At 39.1% G+C, this 22,152-nt stretch overlaps 1 protein-coding gene across 1 annotated transcript in view; it reads left to right on the top strand.

Moving 5' to 3' along the window:
- The window catches only part of LOC126419023 (SH3 domain-containing protein Dlish), a 76,816-nt gene that overhangs the window by 21,446 nt on the left and 33,218 nt on the right, over nucleotides 1–22,152 (top strand). Inside the window, exons 2-3 of the mRNA XM_050086080.1 lie at nucleotides 1,261–1,451; nucleotides 20,807–21,113. Of these exons, the coding sequence (XP_049942037.1) occupies nucleotides 1,261–1,451; nucleotides 20,807–21,113 (498 nt within the window). The remainder of the gene's footprint in view (nucleotides 1–1,260; nucleotides 1,452–20,806; nucleotides 21,114–22,152) is intronic.

The following is a 22,152-nucleotide window of genomic DNA, read 5'->3' as shown; positions in this document are numbered from 1 at the left end:
GGCTGCCACTTCCCAATCAAGTAGCTCCTCATAAGAGCTGTGTGCAGCCCGCTAGCTAACAGCGCTCGGGAGATTGGGAGGTCGCCTATTCAAGTACTAGCCCAGCCTGACAGTGCATAACTTCAGTGATCTAACGGGAACCAGTGTTACCACTGAGGCAAGGCCGTTGGCTGATTACATGATGCGGCATATTTAAAACCATAATCACAGTAACTGGCAAAGGGCTACGAGTATACAATATCTTCCCACTGTATGAAATAGGTCTTTTAACATCAATAAAGTGAGATATTAACCATCCTATTTGAGGCGCACACAGCACTGTGTTATGGTGTTTTGCATGATCCTGCAGTTTAACTGTTTCTTGAATTGTATGGTGGTTGTTACATTTGTATGAGAGTTGTTTGACCATGTACTTCCTTTATTGATCTTCTGGACTTTGTCACCAAAGTTGTAATATCTCCTTTAAACCCAAAAACTGTTATCTTATTTACACCATATTTTAAGAATAAACTTTCCAAATAATTTGCAGCTGAACATGTGATATATTTATTGTACTTCAAATAGATGAACAATTCATATTAATCTGATGTATTCATGTTTCTGCAAACAAGTTAATTATCCAACTCAAAAGGCCCTCACACTTCAGTTTCACAATTATTCAGTTGTTGATTTAACAATTCTTAGGAAGGCTCGCATTTCCATGGCAGGAATGCGATTCATGGAGTGCTCATTGCTACTTCCAAGCAGATATTGGATGTATCGCTTACACATGATATACGTTTGAGGGGAAAATGGTTTACTGGCTAGTTTAGTATACATAATGTGAGTAAAATAGAAAAGATTAATGCACATCGGTAACAGAAGCTGCTGCCCAATCACTCAAGTAGGAGGAGAGGAAGCAGTGAGCAATTGCTTCTGGGGGGGGGGGGGGGGGGGGGGATATGTTGTTTAGGTGCTAAATAAAGGAAAGAGTAATTGGAAACGTTGAGAGGCAAGATTTCACTCTCAACATACTGCACCAAAGAACAATTGTTCTACTGTACTCATGAATGACATACACACATTTGCACTCATCATTAACTCTTTTTCTGATTACCATCCAAAGAAACAGGTTTTTGAATTAGCTACTGTTCCAAACATTACTACCATTTAGAGGGACTAATACCTGTATCTGTATGTGCATTTTTACACTTTTCTATTTTTTGATCCTGTATCATAGAAAGTTTTCATGGAAGAAAATTTCTCTTGTCACCTGAGCAGCATCAGGAGATGCGGACAAGGACTTGGTTCGTACTCCCGGAATGGGCCGCATCACAGGAAGTGCCTCGATCGAGACTTTGGTTCGAGTTGGAATCGAAAAGGAGAATGGCCTGGCTCCAGATAGCAAGATGGTTGTGCTTCACGACTTCACACCCTGTGTCGATGATGAGTTAGAAGTGAAGAGAGGACAGGTCTGTTTGTGAATCTATACTTTACCTTTCCTAAAAATCTTGCCCCTTGTTTTAACTATTTTTAGCAGACCAAGACCCAAGTCATAATTGTAACCTTCAGGTGACAGGTTCGTAGCTACACACATTGCACAAGTGTGGAGCAGCAAACCACTGTTGTATAGGAAAAAATAAGCGACAAAACAATGCTGTTACCAAGGATGTTAATATATCCAGATCAAGAACAAAGAATTAAAAATATTTTAAAATAATGACCAGTTTGCACTTAGTCCAAATATAGTATGTTAAATAACAGAGAAATATGATGGAGTAAGAATACACTTGTTAAACAATTAACTGTTGTTAGAATTTCAATTTGGCTGTTTGTGTTTTTGATAGTTCTTAGTTATTTCAAGTGAATACTAGCTGGAATCCTGATGTGAAACAGTAAATAATTTGTTAATTCATTTGTAGTAGATCTACAAAAGTATCCCGTTATTAATTACCTCATGACCTGAGATACACAGTTCGATCCACAAATGATGGCAGTTCGCCCAGCTCAAAACATGGACTGGGATTGCATTGTTTGCTGTTCCAAGCAAAAGTTTCGGTACATCCATACATGTGCTTTGCGCTTGGTGAAAACATGTAATCGGCAAATTATGTCTCTCACTTGCTTGTGTGGGATTCATCGTTTACTCTCGTCATTAGCCATGATAAATCACAAAAAAAGATTAAAACTTCAGTAAATAACTCACTGTGATCACATTTAATGCTAGTGTTGACTGCAACATTCGCAGCAGAGCACCCAGAAAACCACTGAACACTCATTGGCTGTCAGGAAATTTGCAATGTAGATATTGAGAAAGCATCGGACAACATCTGTCATGACAGCCTTACGTACAAACTCATAAATTACGCTGCCTAGAACATTCAATGTGGACCATTGATCTGTTTGTTAGATGTCAGTCTTTCATAGGTAACAGAGCATTACCTGTGATTGTGGCAGGAATTCCACAAGGTTCAGTCTTAGGTGAAGTCCTATACACCATCTACCTCAACAACATAGCCAAGCAAGTCAGTGGTGAAGTAATCCTATATGCTGATGACACTTTAATCTAAAAGAGCAGCACCAATCTTTTCTTTATTCACCATAAATTACAGGACTAGTTAGGCAAAATCGCACAATGGTTTAGTGCTTGAGAGGTGAAAATAAACTCTACCAAGTGCCAGGCTATTTATTTTACGACTAAAGTTAAGCTTCTCGAATGGTAACATACTATAGATGGATGAGACATGTTGTGGCGTGACTCAGTCACATACCTGGACCTTGAAATAGACAGATGCTATACTTATGGTCATCCTGTATGGCTTGAAGTTATGGTATACGGTGCCAGGCACCACCCTCCTAAGCCTTCAAGAGCAAAACTTTCTGGATTATCTCAGGTGCTGGCAGATATTCCAGACACACATATCCGAGACTTACTGAACCAGCCATCTATTTACACTCTAATTAAAGATAAATCAATAAAATAAAATAAAAAAATACCTAAGAATCACCTGGAGCTTCTCATAAACGCCCAAAATTAACACTTTTGCGCCGCTTTAGCGAGTAATGACACACACAAACACCAAATACAAACATTTAGATTACACACACATGCAGACGTTTCCAGTCCACATTTTCTGGACCCTTAAGTGCATTCTGAAGTCAGATGGGCGCAGCCCAGTGGTACTCCCGCACGTTGCCTCATTGGCACAAAACAAGTTAAAACTCTGCCACCATCGTTTGTGATTCCAACAATAACAGAAAAAGAATAAAGAACATCATCCTATACATCCTTGATTCCTCCTTTAATGTATAATGGTGGCTAAAATACATCATTTGTTTTCAAAAAATACAAAAATCTGTAGCATTGCTAATTGCTTAATTTGTAATGGTATTTATGCACAAATTTATACTATGAGTGAATTGTATTTATAATAGGTGATGCTTGTTTCATATTTGATGCTGATCTTATTTATCATTTACAACAAAAATATTTTCATGGAATTCATGCGTACTACTCCTGGGGCATTTTTTTTCCTATATATATTTTATATATTTATATGGTGGGATACAGGTGTACACTCTAACTTCATCAAATTCAGAAATAAAATTTCATTAATTTGCTTGCAGCTAGTGATTTTCAGGTGTTCTGTTAAGTTTCCTGACAATTGTCTAATAAATTGAAGTCAACATTACATTTACCTGTATGTGCCCTATGTGTACACCTGTATGTTTGTTTCTAACAGGTATGGATTAAAAGAAGAGATTCTTAGGTGTGTGTGTGTGTGTGTGTGTGTGTGTGTGTGTGTGTGTGTGTGTGTGTGTGTGTGTGTGTGTGTGTGTGTGTGTGTGATGTTGAATATATATCTCCAATCAATTAAAAAATTAACAAATGCTCTTAATAGATAATTTTACTCTTTTTTTTCATTCTGTTGTCACGTTGTGAATTGCTGAATTTGAGGATTTTTAGGTATGTCTGGTTGGATGATCTGCTGTCCTCGATTTTGAAAATATGGAGATTTGGCCTATTTAGATGGATTGGCGGTCATTGGACGTCAGCTGGTAATTGCCTGTTTTATTGAATTTCTTGATTTTTGTTTCCTTCAGCATTTCTTTTTCCCATACACTGGCAGTTTTATGCATTTATTTAACTTCCGCTTTTTCAGTTACATTTCCTGCATAGAGGACCTACTTCATTACTAACATCAGTGTGCAGATATGCACTCATGCCTTTTTTGCTTTGTGTTTTATTTTTTCTCTGTCCTTCTGATAATTTCTTTTGCACTCGTTGGGTTTGTGAGTTGTTTTAAGCTATCTTTGTGCACTGAGTGAGTGTTTGCGTTTGATTTCGTTTGTATTACTCTTTTCGGTTTGCTTGTGTTGTGTCCTTTCACAGTTTGTGTTTGTTATTGTGTGCAATGCTTCAAGCTTGTGTGCCTAATTCAATCTGCTTGATGGAGTGTAAATCAGTACACACAGAAAGCCTTAAAAAAGAGGTTGACTATTGTGAATGTAACAGAAATGCATGTTTTGTTTTGGAATCCTTTCTGAGAGAAATTTTGTATTGTTTGATTCTTATCAAGATACACACTCAAGTAGCTTCCATTGTTTTTCTAGACTAGTGAAAGTGCATAACTGATTTCTTTGAGAAGTAGGCCTAAATATATTACATTTTCTCGTAGTAATTAATTTCTGCAGTAGACCTACGTAGACAGCTAAATTCCTTGACCTAAAAAGGCAGCTTTTTTGTATTCAGGAGCAATGTGATTCACATCCCTGTTTAGCCATACTAATGTAGCTTTCGGTTTTGTTTCCCTAAATTATTTAAGATAACCAGATGATTCTGTCTACAAGACACTACTAATTTCCATCCCCATCCTCGTGTGACATGAACTAATGTGACATTCCCAATGCTGTTTCTAAGACGTTAAATCTGTCCATCCTTCAGTCATTCCTCCCTTCCTTAGAGATTACTGCTGAGTGAATTTTCTCTTGATGTACATTGCCAAATGTTGTCTTTGTTTCTACTCATCAGTAAGTCGGCAGTTGATGAAGGGATTGCTAACATTGGTGTATTTTATTTTCTGTCTTCTCAATTTCTGTAAGTTGTTGTGATTTCATTATTTGAACATTAAAGCAGCAATTATTCAATTTATTCTAATTGATGCTGTGAATGGTAATAGTTACAGAAGATTTGGTAATAGGAAACCTTCATCATAACATTAATATCTATTGTATTTTTGAAAAAGTGGTGTTATCATTTGAGCAAGAGGAATAGTGGTAGAGCAGGAGAGTTGATATGACTGTAACTGCATAATTTTAGAAAGAGAAGTGTTTCATTTAGACTGTGGGAAGTGAGGAGGGGTGAGAGGGTGGCCAGAATGGAATGCACTACAGACATGTACATGATAGTAGTGTTGTGATAGAAAATGGGCTATGAACTGTTTATTAAAACTCAAAAGGCCTTTCATTGCTGCTTGGGCAGGTTGTTCCAGAGAGAGATTCTGGATACATAAAACAATTTTGAGAAAGTTGCTCTGTTGTGGACTGGTACAGGTTGCATTTTATTTTCTTGGGTGTGAATATATCTACTATGCCCTTCTTGTAGAGGCAGTGAAGTTGAAGATATTGAGCTGAACCATTTAAGTGGAGTAGATAGTAGATAGGGCCAAGTGAGTGATAGTGTGTACTCTCATTTGCAGTTGTACTGAAGATGGTGGGCTAAGTTTCACATGAATGACTATTTTTAGATGGGTTGAATTTCTATCCTGTAATGTGCACATGCTGTAAAAAAGGCAAACAGGTTTGTGTTACATAGTGATGCTGTCCTTGGCCACCTTAATGGTGTACTTGGATATAACTTTAGGTAATCAACATATTAGTACGACCCATTTGCCTGTAGGTTTATGAGAAGAGTGATTTGTTTTCAGATAGCTTATCACTGTCTGTCTTGTTGAGGACATTGTGTTAGTATGTTTCTCTGGTATTGTATTAGGAGCATTGCGTGCAAAAGAAGTCATCCATTCATTCATATGTATGCAGTCTGCAGCAAAACTACAGGCAGACTGTGATAGCAGGCAGTTGCATACCTGTAATATCATTCCTGTGTTCATCATATTGTGCTGGTGTCACATTCCTTGAGATTTCAAGTTAACCCTGTTGTCTTTAGCTCACATCTTGTAGATTCAGTTCACTTCACTAGCCCTACAACCTAAATAACGTAACTGGATAGACAAAAAAATCTATTCAGCAAGCAGTGGCAGGACACAAACATGTAAAGGTTAAGGAAATTTGCAAGCTTGAGAAGCCAGTGGCTCCTTCTTCTGGCAGAAGGGTTGAAAGGGAAGGAGGAGTGATGGAGGAAATGGCCTGGTAAGTTTTTGGAAATGGAGAGAGTCTGGGAAAGTCAACCTGAACCTTGGATCAGGGGAGACTTACCAGATGGGATGAGAAGTGAAGATTGATTGTTGGGGAGTGCACCAAATGAGACTTGAAATCCTGAGTACTTAAAGATGTTAAAGATGTAAGATAGGGTGATAAATGCAATGGAAATTATTGACAAAACATTGTATAAGAGTTAATAAGAATAGAATGCTAAGTGCATTGTATATGGTAGAGGTGGGGGCAGGGAAAAAGAGAGACAGGTAAGAAAATGAACAATATGGAGGAAAGAATAATTCTGAGAAGAAATGCTGAAACCAAAGAAATTAACATCAATTAAAGTCAGGTGGATAGCAAGAACTCCTACAGAGTTTTGAGAAACTGGTGTCTGGGAGAATCGAGATGGCACTTGTGGTGGAACAGGCACCGAGGTCACGACTGTCATGTTGTAGAACATGCTCTGCAGCAGGATATTGTGTGTTGCTCACCATACCAAGGATAACTTTTCCATGCCCACCCCACCTCCACAGTATCCTGGTCAGACCCTATGCTGCTTCTGCACCCTTTTCACTGCCCTATGGCTCCTACTTCTTTGACTGTATCCACAGTAAGACTTGTCCTACATGCCCTCCTATCACCATCCATACCAGCCGTGTAACTGGCAAAACATGTACTGTCAAAGGGAGAGCCACCTATGAAATGATGTATGTTGTCTACCAGCTGTTATGCACACACAGTTTGGCCTTTTACATTGGTGTGACTATCACCAAGTTATCAGTTCAGATGAATGGACATAGACAGGGGAGGTGTACTGGCAACACACAATATCCTGTTGGAGAGCATTCTCTAAAACATGAGTCGTGACCTTGGTGCCTGTTTTACCTCATGGGCCATCTGGATTCTTCTCCTTGTTATTGCTACCATCCTGGCCTTAATTTATTTTAATTTCTTCGGTCTCAGCATTTCTTCTCAGCAACTATTCCTGTCTCAGTATCTTTTATTTTCTGATTTTCTCTCTCTCTCTCTCTCTCTCTCTCTCTCTCTCTCTCTCTCTCTCTCTCTCTCTTTCCCTGCCTCTATCGCCTTCAATGCACTTAACTTTCCATTAGCACTTAACTTTCCATTATTATTAATTCATACAAGCTGTTTCATCTGTAAGCTCTCTTGCTCAGTACCCTATCTTCCACCTTTCAGGTTTTCAAATCTCATCTGGTACAGGTCCCAACAGTCAGTTGTTCCTTCCCATTTTGTGTCCGAAGTATCCCTGAGCAAAGGTTTTGATTGACTTTCCTGAACTCTTCCCCTTTGCCAGACCTTGCCAGTCCTTTTCCTTCATCTCTCTTCCTTCCCCTTCAGTCCTTCATTATATACGGAATTTCTTCCAATTCTTGACAGAATATTGATAGACTTAATTTTGATAACGTCTCTCTCTCTCTCTCTCTCTCTCTCTCCCTCCCTCCCTCCCTCCCTCCCTCCCTCCCTCTCTTTCTTTCTCTCCCCCCCTTTTTTTTCCCTTCTAGTAGTAACTGGATGAACCTACACATGTTGTTGAGATATTAAAGGGAACCCTTTTGGTTTTGCACATGTCCTGCTTATTTCCTTCCCACACATGCTTCATACAGACAGTGTCATCAATATGTGATAATTCCCTTTCATTATTAATGTTTTTGTCATTGAGTAGTTTTGTAGTCAGATTATCTATCCTGCATGTTCATTCTTGTTATTTACAGTATTCAACCTCCTTGCCTCCAGTAGTTTCCTGTTCTCAGTAACTTCCCCCTTTTGCAGGTTTACTCATCGTTTGTGTAGTTGATACAGTAATTCTCTCAAACTGATCTCATAGATCTTACATTTAAATGGTACATACAGTCTTCTTCTTTATGTTCTCTCTGCTTACAGAATGTTGAAAACCATAATGGAGTATTGTTCTCTATTCTGGGCTAATCCAATCAATGTGCCAATACTGGGAATTTTGGGCCGCTCCCCTCTTCAAGATTCTGCAGCCATAAAACCCTTCTCTGACCAGGTCCACATTTTCCTTTTACAATGAAGTGCTTATAGCTTAAAAAAATTGAAACCAAATGTGATAACTTTCTTGTGTCTGATAGTAGTTATGATAAAAACATTTTTTCAGCACAGTAAAGGACCTTGTCTTTGGTTATACAGCCTACTCATGGGATCTTTAGCAAATAATGATCATGTGGAATGCAGCTCACTTTGTTCACTCAGAGGGCAGTAGATACTGGCATCTAAGTGTTCTGTTTTTCTTCAGTTGCAGGTGGTGCTCAGTACCATTTTGCAAGAATGTTAATGAACAAAATGCAGGTGTGGGGAATATCAGACTAGCTTCATGAATGGATTGAAGAGTTTATAGTAAAAGATACAGCGTATTGTTCATAACAGAGAGAAATCTGCAGACGTTACAGTATCATTACTATTAACAATATATATAAATGTTGTAGCGGATAAAATATTTGTGAGTATACGTTTGGAGCACTTTTTAAGCGCAATGATCACAAACAACTAATCAGAGGTAAGGGAGATGTCAGAAGATTCATTGGAAGAAATCTCAGTAAGTGGAGTTGACCCAAGGAGGTAGCTTACAAAACCCTCATTCGACCAGTACTTCAATGTTGCTCATCAGTCTGGGTCTTGTACCACATAGGAGTGATAGAGGACAGGGGAAGATCCAAAGAAGGGCAGTGCATTTAGTCACAACTTCACATAGTGAATGTGAAAGCTTCACAGAGATGCTCATCCAGCTCCTGTGGCAGACCCTACAGAGGATTGTTGTGCATCACTGTTTGGTTTATTGTTGACTGAGAGCTTATGATTGTAGCAGAATCAACCAATACACTATTTCCTCTTACTTAGCTATCTTGAAAAGACCATGAACCTAAAATTAGTTTCTAGTTCCTATGGAGGCTTACCAACAATCTTCTTCCTGCAGACTGTTTGCAAGTGGAACGGGAAAGGGTGGAAGTAAAGTTGGTATTCACAGTTCCCTCCTCCATGCACCATACTGTGAAATATAGTCTTCCTATAGCCTCTTGATGAAAGATGTTTTAATTGTCCAAATTTCTATTTCATTCAACAGTACTGGTAACATACTGAATTTTACAGTTCGATGGATGGTTGACTGGAGATCGTGATTATGTGTAGGGATGTTTCAGTCTTTGCCGTAGAATATTGATTCCAGTATTTTCTTTTCATTGTGATTACATTTTTCTGTTAGCTTGAATCATGGGTGTTTAATTTTAGTGATTATCCCAAGTACATTCCCATCCAAATTGATAACCAAGTTGTGTATTCTCTTCTTGCTAATAACCATTATTTTTCAGAATGAGTCTTTCACTTTATAGTGGTGCATGCACAGTTTTGAAACTTCGTGGAAAGCTGTGACTATGTTAGAGACTAGAACTTAAACCCAGAATTCTGCCTTCCGCAAGCAATGTATTTATCATCTGAGCTATCCAGGCATGGATCATATTCACCCACACGACTTGATGTCATTACTGTCAAAACCTGTGAGTTTAAACTGATTAATAAGTATTTGGTACTTAACATTGTTAAATGGCTTTCCAAAATCTACAAAGCAGGCAAGTCATCTGCTGGCTGGTTCAGAAATTTTTGTATTTAGTCCTGTGTAAAGAACTGAAGTTTTTCTTCTTTAGGGCTAGCAGCATGATATTTCTGATAAAGACATGAGTATTAGAATAGATGCACCAAATAGCTGCTTTATAATAATTAATCTTTATTCACAATATTGTAAGAGTGGAACTGTCAGACTATTGTCACTGTAAGCAACATTTTATTTTCGACATACTTACATCATTTACCATCTTATTAAAATAGTTATGTTAAAAAAGTAGTTCACTAGTGACGTAATATGGATGCCTTATCAGTCTAGATCTACTTGGCAATGGCAATAAAGGCTGAAACAGTCTGTCATGAATAAGCAGCTATTGGATGTATCTATCTCCACTATATTGTGAGAAGCAACTATCCTCCTTGTAGTATTGTTGAAGCTAGTTTGATATTACGATCTTCTACTTCTCCAGTATTACCAGAACTTGGTTTATGTGGGTAGTGTTTGCCTTAACTGAGCTCTGTTAACCGAGCTTATTTTTCAGAGGGCTTCCTTTCAGAAACCCCATTTTAAATTCTGAGTATTCTTTTTACATCCATTAAAAATCCACTGTAATTTTGTCATGAGCTTTTTTTTATTTTTTAAATTTTTTTTATTTATTTACAGTATATCTTTCTACAATACATGTTGGTTTTCTTGCAGCCTGATCCCAGCTTTTGGATTTAGTACTTCACCTCTGATAGTTGAATGATATTGCAGGAAATATTGTCCAATTAAATTTCAAGCTCAACTATTTTTTTTTTTAAAGATACACACTTAAAGGTAGTTCATTTGGTCTGTGTTTGGCTCCTCTTAGAGATGCAGAATATATACTACTGCCTGACGCACAAAAGTGAACCCTCAGTCTCAGATCCAATGATAACTACATACGTGATTCTTTCAGTAAATTTGAATCTGCCATTTGCATGACTATGATACTGAATTCATGCATCAGACTTTATCTGGAGTATTTGATGGATGTCTTGCACATGAAGACAATTTGTTGTTAATGTACCAGTGATATGATGCTTTTTTCTTGCCTGAAGGTTATATGACATTTATTTACATTCTAGATTAAATAGGAGTCATTGGAAAAGAAACATCTACCCAAAGCTTTCTGGATTTTGCGACAGTTTTCTAGTAGCAATACTTCACAGCAGATAACATTGTTTTCTGTTAACAGTCTGAACAACTGGTAACATCTGCTAATAAAATTACTTGCAGATCAGTAACAGAGATCCTCTTGTGACATCTCTCCTGTATGTGGATCGGAATAATAGGATGAGTGATAGTCAAGGGAGGGATGTGGACTGTATGTAATGATAGTGCATGCCCTACAGATCAGGAAATGTTCAATGTAACTACAAAGAGAAAGAGTCCTGAAGAATATATTGTTGTGTGATCAGATGCATAGTATTGTTTACTTTAACTTTTCAGTATATGTTGACCATAGATATTCCTTTGTGATGACTGACGCATATACAATAAAATCTGTTGTTGGATATCTGAGCTCAATGTACAAAACCAAAACTTAGATTTAAACTTCTTTTGAGAAGAACAAATATTTGAAAATGTATGAGATCTCCAAAAATTGTTGCACTCTCTACGGATGTAGTTTATTTATTGAGTTCGAAAGAGGATAAATGGTTTAATGAGTGTGTCTTTTTATCTCTTAGTAATTTAGTGTGTTTTCTGGGTATTACTTTCTTGAGATAGGATTTTTAAAAACATAAGAATCACACTATGACTTGAAAATCTTGTTTAATTTAACTGATAACACATTATTATGGATGTTGACTGAAATGGTCTGTTAAAGCTTGGCGTTCATGAATTATACAAAGCCTGATTACTGTGTTTCAAATAAATGTCTAATTGTTATGCTTATGGTTGTTATGTTGGGGGAATGTATGGGAGGGTATTACACTTTCTTTGAAAAACTAAACAAAAGGTGGCTCAATTAACAGCTCTTTACATTATGTTTGGTTTTGGCATGACTTCATACATTGTGTGTGTTCCTCATGGTTATTATATCTTGACTTCTGTTAATAATTTAGAACAGTCACTCTAGTTTAACAGGGTTGCCACAAGTTGTGGAAATCAGGTAATATCAGGGAATTTCAAACATGTCAGGGAAATGAGGGAAATATCAGGGAAATTTGAAAAAATAACACTGGAAACATCTCGTTTTTGTCTTAGTAGATGGAATGGTTTGGTTACTGAGATGCCAGGCATCGTCACTGGCTGGGCACAACTGAGTACTTGCCCTGCTTCCCGACTGCCTCATTTTTACTGCTTTTCCCCTCCTACCATTTCCCTCAGCTTGCAGTCAGTGCTACCACCACTTCTTGCCACTAGCCTAGCAGCTGCCAATGACAGGTAGGGAGGTGTGAGGAGTGGTTTGTTTGCATCTGATTCTGAGAGACTGTAGACACAGCAACCGGAGATGGCGGTCATGTGTGCGTAGGTTGTGCCTGAGTGATTATGTGAAACTGTGTGCGCTCTCGTTTTCTGACAAAAGCTGTGGCCGTAAATTTAGTTGTCAGAGTGTGATTGTCTTTTCTGCGTGCCTGCCTGTGTCTCAGTGATCTTCTTCATGTTGAGTTGCCACCTATCCTCATTTTTATTGATTCTGAGAGTATTCGCTTAAGTTATCTGTTATTTAGATTGATCACTTTGGCCTCATTTCATCAACATGGTGTCTGTGACGCATGAACAGCTGGCCTCACAAGTGGACTTCCATGTTAGTCCAGAACTACAGGTCGTTTCTATGAGTATCTCTGACGGATTGGGCCTGCCATCATTTCCCACTGATGTGCAGGCCATGGCCATCGGATGTAGTCTCACCGATCTGCCCACAGGCTGGGTCTGTGTGTGGCATAATCTGCTGTGGATTTTCGTCGTGGACCAAGGACTGTGTTGCTGCCCGGCAGGCCGGAGGCCACAGGCGACTGTCTCACTGCTAGTACATTGTACAGTTGGCATTTGATAGACATTTTATTTATTTTAGTTCATTTTGGGACTTTGGGTCTAGATATTAGAAAGTATGGACAATAAGTAGAAGAAAATTGTGGCAGTCGCTGACGGTTTGTATGCTGTGTACTCATATATTTCTTGAAAGAAAAATCACTCAAAACCTATAAAATGAAATGACCATGTGGCATTAATGGCTGGGAGATCTCATCCAAGGAAGTTCGACTGCCATGTTGCAAGTCATCATTCAGGTGACACCACATTGGGTGACTTGGGTGTCGGTGTTCATGAAATGGTGATGAGGTCAACACAACACCCAGTCCACGAGCGAATAAAATCTCCAATCTGGCCAGGAATCGAACCCAGACCCGCTGCATGGTAGGCAAACATGTGACCACTCAGCTAAACAGGGGGAGACACAGTACTACTAAAATAATAGGCAGAACAGAGATGGTAATAATTAAAAATAACAAACAAATTAGAACCAACATTTTATTGGCGGTCACCTGTAGTGCTGCTTTACACAGCTCTTCCCCTCCTTATACACTTCTTTCAAGACGCTTATTTTCTCTGAAGTTGTTTCTGAAATCAGTGAAGGTATTTTAAATCTGTCTGGCAACTCCAAGGAAATGCATATTTTTGTCACCAAATGAGTTTCATTTTATTGAAATAAAATAACATCAGTGATCTTAATGAAACACACATACCACTTGGCTTGCTTTCTTCATCTAAATACAGTTCATTACAAAAAGATGTTGATGTGTACACTTAAGATTTTTGCTCACACAATTAGAAATACAAAAGACCTTGCATTTTTTTGTCAACTTATGTCTTTACTCACTCTGTAGATCTCAAAATTTGTCAGGGAAAAATCCTAAAACTTGTCTGGAAATCAGGGAAATATCAGGGAATTTCACTTGGCAGAACTTGTGGCAATCCAGTTTAATCTGTTGCTGTAGTTCTGTCAGTACCAGGTTCATCTACATTTACATCGATACTACACAAGCCACTGTATGGTCTGTGGCGGAGGGTACCCTGTACCACTATTAATCATTTCCTCTCCAGTTCCATTTGTAAATGGAACAAGGGGAAAATGACTGTCAATATGCCTCTGTATGAGCCCTAATTTCTCATATCTTATCTTTGTGGTCCTTACACGCAATGTATGTCGGCGACAGTAGAATCGTTTGGCAGTCAACTTCAAATGCTGGTTCTCTAAATTTTCTCAATAGTGTTTCTCGACAAGAAAGTCGCCTTCTCTCCAGGGATTCCCATTTGGGGTTCCCAAAGCATTTCTCTAATACTTCCGTGTTGTTCATATCTACTGGTAACTGAATTGCTTTGATGTTAACCTTCAATCCAACCTTGTACAGATTCCAAACACCTGAGAAGTACGCAAGAATATTTCATACCAGTGTCCTACATGCAGTCCCCTTTACAGATCAATCACTCTTTGCTAAAACTCTCCCAATAAACTGAAGTCGACCACAGTTCTCACATGCTTCTTACATTTCATATTATTTTGCAATGCTACACCCAGATATTTAAACAACTTGACTGTGTTAAGCAGGATGCAGTGCCCCGTTGTATCTTCTCTAAAACTTAGAGCCAAGGACACTAGCAATACTGTATCCAAACATGACAGGTTTGGTCTTCCTACTCATTTGGATTAACTTTTATTTTTCCACATTTAGAGCTCTGCCGTTCATCACACCAATCGGAAATTTTGCATCATGCTACAGTCACCCAGCAATGACACCTTCCTATACACTGCAGCATCATCAGCAAAGAACTGCAGATTGCTGCCTACCCTGTCTGCCAAATCATTTATGTAACTAATGGACAACAATGGTCCTGTCACACTTCCATGTGGCACTCCTGATGATACTCTTGTCTCTGATTAACATTTGTTGATGAGGACTACATACTGGGTTCTGGTACATAGTATATCATGTGAGGAAAAGGCAAGCTAAATTTTGCTCAAGTTAAGTTTTCTAAAACCACACCAATTTGTAGACGTAAGCTTCTCAGTCTCAAGAAAGTTTAATACATTTGAAATGAGAATATGTTCAAGGATTTTGCAGCAAACCGAAGTTAGGGACATTGGTCTGTAATTTTGTGGGTCCGTTCTTTTACCCTTCTTATATACTGGAATCATCTCATCTGCACTTTTCTCCATTCACTTGGGACTTTGCGCTGAGCGAGAGATTCACGATAACTGCAGGCTAGATAAGGGACCAATGACGTAGAGTACTCATTGTAAAACCGAATGGGGATTCCATCCATACCTGGTGGTGTGGTGGTGGTGTGTTGGGGCTTATGGGCACTCAACATCGAGGTCATCAGTGCCCTGACACACATTAAAAGGAACGAATGTGGACAGACCTAAGAAAACTAAAGCACACACTCAAAGAAAGCAGGAAAAGAAGAAAAATGCTACATAAGAAAGTAAAACCTAAGGAAAGGGGAAACATAGCAACAAGAATGTCACAGGAAATTGTTATTGGCTGGCCACTTACATAAAATATGGGCGAGCTTGTCACACAGTGAGCAAATTAAAATCCTCTCCCTAAAATCTTTGTAAAAACATTTGACAGGGCACAGAACTTTAAAACTTTAGCCACATTCGTCCGAGTGTTGCCTAAAAGAGATGGCAGGTCCGCTGGCAAGTCAGTCGGAACCCGCTGGTCAGAAAATAAAACGCAATCCAATAAAACGTGGCGCACAGTGACCTGGACGCCGCAAGCACCACACATTGGAGGGTCCTCTCGCCGGAGCAGGAAGCCATGAGTCATAGGATTTCTTTGCTTTCAAATCTTTCAGTTGTCTCTCTAAGCCAGGGTTTCCTGTTACTGTGCTGCCCAGGGCGTATATGCTCCAGGACAACCAGGAAATCTGGGTAAAACTCGGGAATTTTTGTATCTGGGGAAAAAACCGGGAACCTTTTAGAATTCTGGGAATTTTTCATTATTTTGTTCTTCAGTTAAATGTTTGTAATTTTGATTGGTAAGAACTAATAGTCTAACAAAGAATTTTACTGTATCCTGCTACTGCGGAATAATACATCAGCAACAAAATGTAAATGAGAGAATAAAACCAAAATAAAATTTAAGTTGCAAAGGAAATGCATCATTGTCAACAATGGACGGCCAGGGTGGCCGAGCGGTTCTAGGCGCTACAGTACGGAACCACGCGATCGCTACAGTCGCAGGTTCGAATCCTGCCGTGGGCATGGATGTTTGTGATGTCCTTAGGTTAGTTAGGTTTAAGTAGTTCTAAGTTCTAGGGGACTGATGACCTCAGAAGTTAAGTCCCATAGTGCTCAGAGCCATTTGCACCATTTTTTTGTCAACAATAAAACACAGTGCACACACAAGCGCCTGCCAAAAGCAAAATGTGTCAAAGGCTTCAGGAGAAAGGCAATGGAATAGTTCATAACAGCAAACTGCTTCCAATGAGCATGAGGTCACAACCGTTAAGTTCGTTTTGAGCAGTCGCCTGCAGGCTCATGCGCATGTGCAGTTCAGTTATGCATGACCAGTACTTTTTCCCTTTTCTGGTTACTCGAGGTGTGGCTGCAACAGTAGCAAGTGCTGCACACAAATATTTTTCTGGTGTACCAAAGCTGCCAGAGTGGCGCATGCACAGAGCAGTCTGGATTGTAGTGGGGAGGGGGATAGTGACCTGTGTATGCATTTAGTGATTTTGCTATTTCCTCTTTGTTTACATTTCACAAATGAAAACAAAATGGATTGCTGTGTCCGGGAGGTATCAAGTGAATTAAATTACATTCATATAATTACAGGAAGCTAAAATATGTTATTACAGATGTGTTTATATTATTAGACTAAACGATTATTTTTGATATTATTAAATTTTCTGGTGTAAAAGTAGGAGAGAAAAGTGTAATAATTGATTTTTTAAGTGGTTTGATTGATGCCACGAAATATTGCTTTCAAGCCACTCACAGATCACTGAATTTTTCACAGTTGGTAACATTTGTCATTTTCCCTCCAAATCATGTTAGTGTTGGTTGTCAGTTTACATGCTTTGAAACTGTGTTTACAGTAATGTTTTATGTTTCTGTGGTGTACTTCAGATTGTTATTTATTCCATCACTTCTTGCTGCTTTAACAAGACATTATATAGCTTGTGAACTTGCATGTTTTTAGCTATAGGAATAAATCGTAGAGTTTCCAAAAAAAGTGAGTTATGGAGAAGACAAAAGATGTTTCACCTCAGAAAGTTTCGGCTGTGGTAGTACTTCCTGCTGAAAATTGTTATACACAGCAAGAAATTGCTGACAGAATGAGAATATTACAGAAAACTGTCAGCAGAATCAAACTTTCAGTGCAGAAAGGTGGTGAATACAAGTCAAACAGGAAAGGAAAATGTGAGTGTAAAAGAAAAATGAGTCCTAGAACAATGAGAAGACTTACAAACATGGCAACAGAGAACCGTAAATTTACTTCTATAGACATGAGCCATCAGTGGAAAGGTTTGGGTGTTGAAGTTTCACCTGTTACATTGAGGAGGGGGTATTTGAATGTGGTTTAAAGGCATGCCGACTAAGGAAAAAACAGAAAATCACACCTGCCAGGAAAGCCAAAAGATTGCAGTGGGCTAAACAATTTCAGGAGTGGACAAGTGAGGACTGGGCTAAGGTATGTACAATGATATGATGAATTAAGTGGGTCTGATCTCTAAAGTTAGGAGTTTTGGCTTGAAATTGTGATGTTTTATTGCTACTGAAGAAATGCACATTTGAATTTTTGGGACTGTTGAGGTCTACTAGGCTACTAATCCCAACTTTTCTAACTTGAAATTGTGTACACTTGCTTCAAGTATGTTTCAGTGATGACTCTGTATTCACTGTGATGGAAGAAGCAGCCAGTATGTTCGTCACAGACCTGGAGAACGTTTAAAAGCTGAGTGTGTGTAGCAATGTGTGAACTTCCGTTATGGTCTGGATTGTGATGCCCGTGAAAGGTCCTGGCAGATTACACATTGTTGAAGGGACAATGAGGCAAGAACACTATAAATAAATCCTTGAAAAGGAACTTTCCCCTCAAATAAATGAGTGGTTTCCTAATAAAGATGCCATTTTTATGCATGATGGGACACCTTGCCACAAAGCCAAAAGTGTTCAAAAGTGCGTGGAAGAAAAGCAACTGAAAGTGTTGCCCTAGCCAGGGAGTAGCCCTGATACAAACCCAATTGAAAATTTATGGGATATTGTGAAACAGAGGATAAGGAAATTTACAATAACCGCCAAACAAGATCTAGAAACTAAATGAAATCTGGTATCGTGACAATGATATTGAAATGTCATATGAAAAGTTAATAAAACCTATGCCAAACACAATAAAAATGTTGATTAAGGACAAAGGCATACATACAAAGTATTGAATGAACAAATATAATCTGTATGTGGATGTAAATGTATAATAAATGTAAAGTTTTGGAAAAAGTCTTTAGTCTAATAATTTGACCACATCTGTAGATTTTTTTTATGATTTTATTTTACAGCCATGTTTTTGGCAGTCAAGCATTAATCGCCTTGCACAATAATGCAATATTTGTTGGTTTGCTAGATAAATGTGGCTTTTATTAATCTTTTCCGCAGATACAGTCGATTTATAAGAAGCGAAGTGTTTTGTCCCATACTATTGGCTAGTTTAAACTGTTAACTGAATTTCAAGTGCACATTTTCATCTTCTGGCACGTTTAGCATTATGCCATAACAAAGAGCCAAACATGAGGTAATATAGTACCGGTACTCCAAGAAAATTTGCATCCCAAAAAGCCCACTGAAAAGCTTAACACCAGGTTGGAGGCTACTTCATTGTGAATCTGGACATGTGAATGTGTCCTTTAAGCCAAATTATGCATTTTAGTACAGTTTACGAAATTCCTATGATGTCCTATTTCTTTTATGACGTCACAGAAGATCTCTTAATGCCATGTGTGTACAAACATAAAGGCTTTCCTCACATGCAGTAATATCCATTTTCTGGCACTCTGCCAGCTGTTGGAATGAACCCATGTGTAAGAGATTACAGGAAAATATTGTGAATGGTTCTTTGAAAAGCATTATTTTCAAAAGAAATTTCCTTTTATGCAAGATTAACTTTGTTGCTATGAGATTGTGCGATCAATTTCTTAAATGACTGATTGTTTGACTTTCATTTAAAACTTAACACTTTGAGGACCAGCCACTTCAAATAATTTCGAGGGCAGATCAGACATTAATGTCATTGTTTAAAAATTAACCACCACATTTGTGTTATATCTCTTAAAGTATGACACATGCTAAACAGACCAATAATATATGTGTTAGCTTTTCTTGTAGCTTATTGATATTCAAGGCCAATATTATGGATGAAAGCTTAGCTTCTCTTGTTGCTACACTATGTACATTAATTTAAACCATTAACTTTTCCTATTTGTGTGTTCACACTACTTAACAGTGATGTTGCTGTTGACAGTCAAAATGTTTTTATTCTAAATGCCGTCTGACTTCCCTTGCTGCATATCGACTAAAAAAGTCTCATCTACACCCTACAAGTACTCTGCTATCTGAGAAACTGCTTCCTTTGTGTAGTTCAGCTATCAAGGGAAGTTCTATAAATGATAATGCAAGTCTAGAAATCTGCAGCCAAGACCATCACAGTCGACAAATCCACGGTTTGGAGCCAAGGGGAGAACCCCAACCAAAAGCAAACTGCGAGCTCTGCTTGTACCCCACAAGTAAGGTCAGCAGTCTTTACCACCCCTGCCTGCCAGCCATCCGTATGAACTGAGGATGGCCTCAGAATAGATGCAAGAGGTGTTGGTGCCGATGTGAGCCACAACTTGCAGATGACTGCACCCTGCACACTTGATTGCCGCAAGTGAGGCCACCTCCTCATCTTGAATGAGGCCCCCTGGCAGACATACCAAGTGCACATTCGCTTTCTTTCCAGCCCTGAACGCTATCTGCCTAAGGGGTTCCATAATGTGCATAACGTCGGAACTCCCGGTAACTAATAACCCCCCCCCCCATGCTGACTGGGACACTGCTGAAGGAGTGGCTACCTGTCCTTGCACAAGGGGAATGAGTGAGACCAGCCAGCCAGTGTCCACATTGGCCCTCCACCTTGAGCGATGCAAATACGTTACCACCCACCACTCATCCTGCTGAGAGGGCAGATCAGCTGAGTCAGGGTGCACTATGAGGTGCCTTGGAAGCAGAGCCCATGGACAAAACCAGCAATACCTGAGATGTCCCATGCAACGCATCAGATGACTGACTGTAGCCAAAAGCGCGTTTAGCTGTTTGCGAACTGGGGCCAGCTCCTCCTGCATCCGCACACAGCATGCACACATTCTAACTGTCCTAGCAGTAAACTATGAAAGCAGACATAATCCTAGATATGTAACTTGCTACACTCCTGATGTGTCACCAGTGGACATTGATGCATTAATGAGCTGTGTAGCTGGCTGTTCTGTGAGCAACTACTGTGCTACAGACTGAATGAATTTACACTTACAAAAACACAAGATTAAGTCTCTTAAACAGGAAAACACAGCCAAAATTTTAATAAATATAGTACAAGGAGAACACAGAAGAAGATAAACACATACTTGCCCTTCTGTAGACATGTATCAGGTTCTGTTGCATTCTGCGAGATAATTACAGCCCAATTGTTCAGTCACTCTTAGGAAACAAGATACACTCTCAGAGAGAATATACCCCAGGACGGTGTGCAATTTGTGGAAAAAGTCCTATAATTTGGTGTACCTTAAGATAATGTTAATGAACTCCTTCCAGGAGCAATATTATGAGAATTTTGACTTTCATGATTTCAGGTGGTAAACATCCTGTATCGTGAAAATGACTGGGCGTATGTTATTGCTGCAGACAGCCGACAGGAGGGGTTTGTGCCTCACTCGTACTGCACGCCATATAATTCTCACTTGGGTGAGCTTGCATTAAACAATGTGAAGAAAAAGCTTCCCCGCGAACAGCAGCAGCGGACTGGAGGTGCTGGGACTGGTGGTGCAAATGCATCTTCAAATAGTGGTGGAGGTGGCACCACTGGGAGCGGAGGTGCAGTAGTAGATAATCCTGTAGTGCCGACCAGTGAAGGAGAAGCTATACAGGAAAGTCGGACTGGTGAGCCATAATTTATATGAATTTTTAAATTATTTTTCCTCTTCAGATGAGGATTACATATTTTAATGTGAGCCTTGCAGAAGAGATACAGAATGCAAAGATTTCCCCTGTACCATTTTTTAAATGAGACATTACACTGGTCCACCATAGATTTCGTGCAGATACCAAAGTAGATGGTTTTGATGCATTGAACATGAATATCACAGTGAAAACTGTCTCTTATCTCAGGATTACAAGTAAGTTGGCACTTTCTCCTATTTGCTACTGTAATAGGACATATACATTAATTGAACTTAACTAATTTATTTATGCCTTGTCTTTGCCTGGGTAGTATGTGGAACATCTCTCTATAGCGTCCAGCAGAAATCATCTTACGTAACAGTAATCTACCGTCGTGTCTACCACAGTTCAGTGAGAGAAATGTCCTGGTGGAACTGCTTGCTGTGCTCATCACTGAGTGCACCGCAGTGAGTGCATCGAGGTGGGAGTAAAAGGACTACATCTCCAGGATCATGTTGCAGCCAGTGACCTCAAAAGCATGAATGAATTTGTCCACAAGATTCTTCTAATTTCTGGCTTTCCTGTGTTCCAAGAATGTCATGGTATGAAAACAATGCCACACATGCAGTTGATCTGATGTTAGAGTGGACTCAGTGTGTGTCCCCCAACAGCTAGCTATCTGTGAACCAATGAACGTCCCCTTTGTGATATTCTCCATGCTGAGTTGTGGAAAGTTCTTACACAAATATTGAAATGCTGCTTCATTCCTTTCATGAAGAACTGCTGTAATGAGCTCCAACTTAATGTGCAATGGTGAGAGAACAATTTTGTTCAGATTCAGTTGAGGTTCATTGGCAATATTTCTTGACCCAGGTACTAGAGTAGTTCATATGTTTAGTGTTTTGATCTTGCACGACTGTGCCAATCAAACAGGTAGCAGCAACACTTAGTATAACCCTCATGCTGATCCAACAGCATCACAGGCTTAAATCACACAACAGCTATTCATGCTTATTCTAATTGGCACAGTTTACAATGG

The sequence above is a fragment of the Schistocerca serialis genome, chromosome 9, assembly GCF_023864345.2.
Source record: "Schistocerca serialis cubense isolate TAMUIC-IGC-003099 chromosome 9, iqSchSeri2.2, whole genome shotgun sequence".
Lineage (NCBI taxonomy): Eukaryota > Metazoa > Arthropoda > Insecta > Orthoptera > Acrididae > Schistocerca > Schistocerca serialis.
The sequence above is the reverse complement of the archived record's forward strand: the minus strand, read 5'-3'. Positions and strand labels throughout refer to the sequence as shown.